General features: G+C 35.4%; 1 protein-coding gene across 3 annotated transcripts in view; it reads left to right on the forward strand.

The window, feature by feature from the left end:
* Positions 1-3353, forward strand: part of LOC145286021 (SWI/SNF-related matrix-associated actin-dependent regulator of chromatin subfamily A containing DEAD/H box 1-like) — a 148180-nt gene extending 144827 nt beyond the window's left edge. For all 3 annotated transcript variants that reach the window (XM_080134639.1, XM_080134640.1, XM_080134641.1), the window contains one exon: positions 3037-3353. In XM_080134639.1, coding sequence (XP_079990765.1) covers positions 3037-3116 — 80 coding nt within the window. In that variant the 3' untranslated portion in view covers positions 3117-3353. The remainder of the gene's footprint in view (positions 1-3036) is intronic.
* Positions 3354-5202: the final 1849 nt, after the last annotated feature.

A 5202-nucleotide genomic window follows, 5' to 3' on the forward strand; every position in this document is an offset into this window, starting at 1 on the left:
CCTCTCTCTCTCTTTCTTCCTTCCTTCCTCTCTCTCTCTTTCTTCCTTCCTTCCTCTCTCTCTCTTTCTTCCTTCCTTCCTCTCTCTTCCTTCCTTCCTCTCTCTCTCTCTCTTCCTTCCTTCCTCTCTCTCTCTTTCTTCCTTCCTTCCTCTCTCTCTCTTTCTTCCTTCCTTCCTCTCTCTCTCTTCCTTCCTTCCTCTCTCTCTCTTCCTTCCTTCCTCTCTCTCTCTTTCTTCCTTCCTTCCTCTCTCTCTCTTTCTTCCTTCCTTCCTCTCTCTCTCTTTCTTCCTTCCTTCCTCTCTCTCTCTTTCTTCCTTCCTTCCTCTCTCTCTCTTTCTTCCTTCCTTCCTCTCTCTCTCTTTCTTCCTTCCTTCCTCTCTCTCTCTTTCTTCCTTCCTCTCTCTCTCTTTCTTCCTTCCTCTCTCTCTCTTTCTTCCTTCCTTCCTCTCTCTTTCTTCCTTCCTTCCTCTCTCTTTCTTCCTTCCTCTCTCTCTCTTCCTTCCCTCTCTCTCTCTCTTCCTTCCTCTCTCTCTCTCTCTTCCTTCCTCTCTCTCTCTCTCTTCCTTCCTCTCTCTCTCTCTCTTCCTTCCTCTCTCTCTCTCTCTTCCTTCCTCTCTCTCTCTCTCTCTTCCTTCCTCTCTCTCTCTCTCTTCCTTCCTCTCTCTCTCTCTCTTCCTTCCTCTCTCTCTCTCTCTCTTCCTTCCTCTCTCTCTCTCTCTTCCTTCCTCTCTCTCTCTCTCTTCCTTCCTTCCTCTCTCTCTCTTCCTTCCTTCCTCTCTCTCTCTTTCTTCCTTCCTCTCTCTCTCTTTCTTCCTTCCCTCTCTCTCCCTCTCCCTCTCTCTCTCTCTCTCTATTCTTCCTCTCTCTCTCTCACTCAGAGAGAGAGGAAGAATAGAGAGAGTGAGAGAGAGAGGAAGAATAGAAAGAGTGAGAGAGAGAGGAAGAATAGAAAGAGTGAGAGAGAAAGGAAGAAACAGTTTCTTCCTTTCTCTCTCTCTGTTTCTTCCTTTCTCTCTCTCTCTCTCTCTCTCTCTCTCTCTCTGTTTCTTCCTTTCTCTCTCTCTCTCTCTTTTTCTTCCTTTCTCTCTCTCTCTCTCTCTGTTTCTTCCTTTCTCTCTCTCTCTCTCTCTGTTTCTTCCTTTCTCTCTCTCTCTCTCTGTTTCTTCCTTTCTCACTCTCTCTATTCTTCCTCTCTCTCTCTCACTCTTCTCCTCTCTCTTTCTTCCTTCCTCTCTCTCTTTCTTCCTTCCTCTCTCTCCTTCTCTCTCTTCCTTCCTCTCTCTCTCTCTCTCTCTGTTCCTTGCTCTCTCTTCTTCTTCCTTTCTCAGTCTTTCTCTCTCTTCGTCTTCCTTTCTCTCTTCTTCTTCCTTTCCCTGTCTTTCTCTCTTCTTCCATATTTGACTGAATTGAAGTATCCTTGTACTCACATCAATTTAAAAAATTCACTTCAAATTAAGAAGACAAAAAGAAACTGCAGCAACATATCAGCTTAAAATATCCATCTTTTAGGTAAAAAAGCGTTTCTAATTGTAATTGTTGTTGTTCCAGGTTATACAATGTAACATTTAGTCCATATGCCACGACTTGTGATCGTTAGGAGCACATTAATCTCAACTTAATCTCAGTGTTTATGATGCCCCTAAATTTGGTCATCCTAGTGTTACTTCGTACAGGGTAGAACATGCTATCAAGATCCACAGCCTCAATAACAGATTTGAATCAGCTCCTCAGATCCAAAAACAGTGTAATCTTGTTAAAAAGTGATCTCTCTACAGTTAACAGATTGAATGAATTTAATTTGCGAGGCTGTGTTCCAAGATGCAAGCCAATGATTTCTGTAAAGAACAGAAAGCACCATCTGGACTTTGTCAGATGCAATGAATATCATGCCTCTTCATCTGGGTCGAAAATGATTTTTAGTAACAAAAGCAAGTTCAGTAAGCTAGGCAGTGATGGTAGTCAGTACATTCGTCAAAATGAAGAATTGAATCCAAGGTTCAAAGCTGCAAGGTGGTGGAGGTTCGGTTTTAGTGTGGGGTATTATTAGTAGGGCTAGCACAACAGCATATTCTTTTCATTGTTTTGACTCGTGTGTGGATTCGTTGATATCTTCTATGCTTTTATGTAGAGTGATGTGGTTCTCAGTTGATTAACTGTGTCGGATATATACTCGAGAGTCAAAACAATGAAAAGAATATGCTGTTGTCACATCCCTAGTTATTAGTGTCAATGATTTAGGGCCTATAGTTCGCTTGCAAGGTGAAATTTATTCAATCAAGTACATTAATATGTTGCCTGGGCATTTTCTACCCTACTTTGGCCAGAATTTGGATGATAATGTAGAAAATTAGAGGGGCTATGCTATTGAAAATTAACTAGTTCATTGTGTTCCTGTTGTATTTGTGTTGCATTAATGTTCTAAAGTTACATTTAAATAACAATTTTCTATTGTACAGAGTTTCGTTTTGCCTTCTTGATTTGAAGTTATTGTTTTTGAATTGACGTGAACACTTAAATACTTCAATTAAAAGTGAAATATGAACATGTAAAAGGAATAAAAGGCAAATCAAATGAGGTATATAAAAGGCAAATCAAATGAGGTATATAAAAGGCAAATCAAATGAGGTATAACTTGTTTAAACAGTTATGTTCAATTTAGCTTAAATTTGCGGTTTTGGAAAAAATGACGTGTGGACTTTTTGGTACCACTGTGTGTGTATATATGTATAACACTAATGGTCTTTTTTGTTGTTGCAAATTATTTTGATGACATTATTTCTGTCATATGAAGATTAAATGGAAATTCTTTTACTTACATATTATTTTATACAAAAATTTAATTATCTATATTTCTTGTAAATTTGATTTAAAAAAAAAAAAATTTTTTTAAACTGTTGCATTCTTTAATTACAGTATTGATTTAGCTTAATAATTTCGTTTAAACAAAATTGCCATGAAATATCAACAACAAAATTAAATGCTGTTAATTTTTGAAGATTTATTTTTTATTTTTTTTATTTCTTTTCTTTTTCTAGATAACACTGAAGAGTCAGAAGTTGATGTGGAGTCTTTGCTAAAAGAAGTGTTGTCTAATGCTGTGAAGAAACCAGATTAACCACATTTTCCCCAGCATTTCTACACTGTCCTCTTCATTTTCTATTTTTTTTATCATTGCCACATCATTACATATATAAGAGGTATTGCATCTACACACATGCGTGCACACACACACACACACACACACACACACACAATATGGACAGTTGAAATGAACATTGTTACATCAAATTCTTTGTTATTGGACTCAACACTTCATTCCAGCAAATTGATTAAAAGAAATTTAAAAACAGAATTTAACTCTGAGTTTAATTTACTGTCATAAATGACTTGTTAATCCCCCCCCCATGACATGTGATAGGTTATTTTATGTGAAAACTATTTCTTTCTACAGGATAATTTCTTCGTTATCCTTCACTATATTGCATTGAGGAATAATTTGTGAATATATCTAGACCTTTCCCATTAAGTAAAGTCATTCAGCTTCCCAACCTTTTTTTTATGTTTGCATAATTCATCTAAAATTGATTTCATCATTCTTCATTGAACGAAATTGCTCACCCAGTGTGTGATCCGTCCTTTAGATCAAAATTCCAAATTTTGAAACCCAAAAACAAAAAACTGGCAGTACTTTTAGACATTGTTGCTTCTCCATACACAGCACAGATCTAAGGAGCAGCTTTAATGGCCTTTACACCTAAAAAAAAAAAAAAAATTACTGCTATTTTGTCTAATTGACCTTAATGACCTGAAAATACACAGTTGTTAAAAATTTTAAAATTTAAACATTTTCAAATTTGAAAAATGCTTATAAATTATTCCTCAGTGCAATCGATTTCTTTTCTATTTATTTTTTATTTTTGTTTCACTTATATTTTCTTGTTGACATGTTTTCCTCTGTAGTAAACAAAACAACTGTACATGAATATGAAAATACATTTTTACTTATTCATTTATAATCTGTATGTTTTATTTGATATGCAAATTTTTCAGGTTGACAAGAAAGTTCTTGCGACTTTTTTACTCTTGAATTCAGATGAACATTTCTCGGCTAAAACAAAAATTTATTCAAAATACACATCAGAATCAACATACTTTTACCAACACAAAACAAGTGCATTTATTCCAGTAACGTTAAAATCTTGCATTCTTATGCCGATGAACTCGCTGAAAGCGTTTTTGATATCACATAGGTTTTTGAAGCATTTCTCACACAAAAAGTTATCAAGATGCTTGAAAAAGTAGTAGTTGATAGGTTAGAGGTCTGGAGAATATAACAGATGAGACAGTTTTGTAGCCCAATTCATTCAACTTCTGCAAGATTGGTTAAGCAATATGCAGTCAGGCTTTGTCATGGAGGAGAATTGGGCCTTTTCTGTTGACTAATGCTTGGTGGTGGTGTTCAAGTTTCTGATGCATTCCAGCCATTTGTTGACAGTACTTTTCCGCCATAATGGTTTCGTCTGCATTAAAAAAACTGTAATGGATAAGACCAGTTGCAGACCACCAAACAATCAGCACAACCTTCTTTTGGTGCAGTTCTGCTTTCAGGAAGTGTTGTGAAGCTTTGTTGGTGTCTAACCACTGAATGGAGCGTCGCCGGTTGTCGTAAAGAACCTACTTTTCATTACAAGTCACAACTCTGTCGAGAAATAGGTTGTTCTTGTTGCGTAAAAGTAGCAATACACATGAAAAAATTGAAATGGCTTAAAATATTTCAATAATGGTATATATATATATATATATATATATATATATATATATATATATATATATACACACACACACACACATAGAAAGAGTTTGATGAGCTCAGAAAGAATCTTTTTAAATTTTTTAAATCCAATTAAAATTAAGGAAGTTATGACTATTTTTGTGCCTCATGCGTTTCGTCACATTTTTTATACTACTTTTTCAGTAAAAGTGCTATATCTTTGTTAAAACAGAAGATTAAAGAAGAAATTTACCATGTAAGTGTATTTTTGTGCTAGGAATTAGAATATGCTACTGAAAATCTCCAAAAATTAATGGTTTCCAAATAATCTGCAGTTAATGCACATAAATATGCTGCAATTTCTTAAAAATGCCATGTATTCATTAAAAGAAAAGAAGTTAAAGAACTCAAAGCTGAATTGTAATGCATT

Source organism: Euprymna scolopes, chromosome 10 (genome assembly GCF_053919585.1).
Source record: "Euprymna scolopes isolate OS-2025 chromosome 10, ASM5391958v1, whole genome shotgun sequence".
Lineage (NCBI taxonomy): Eukaryota > Metazoa > Mollusca > Cephalopoda > Sepiida > Sepiolidae > Euprymna > Euprymna scolopes.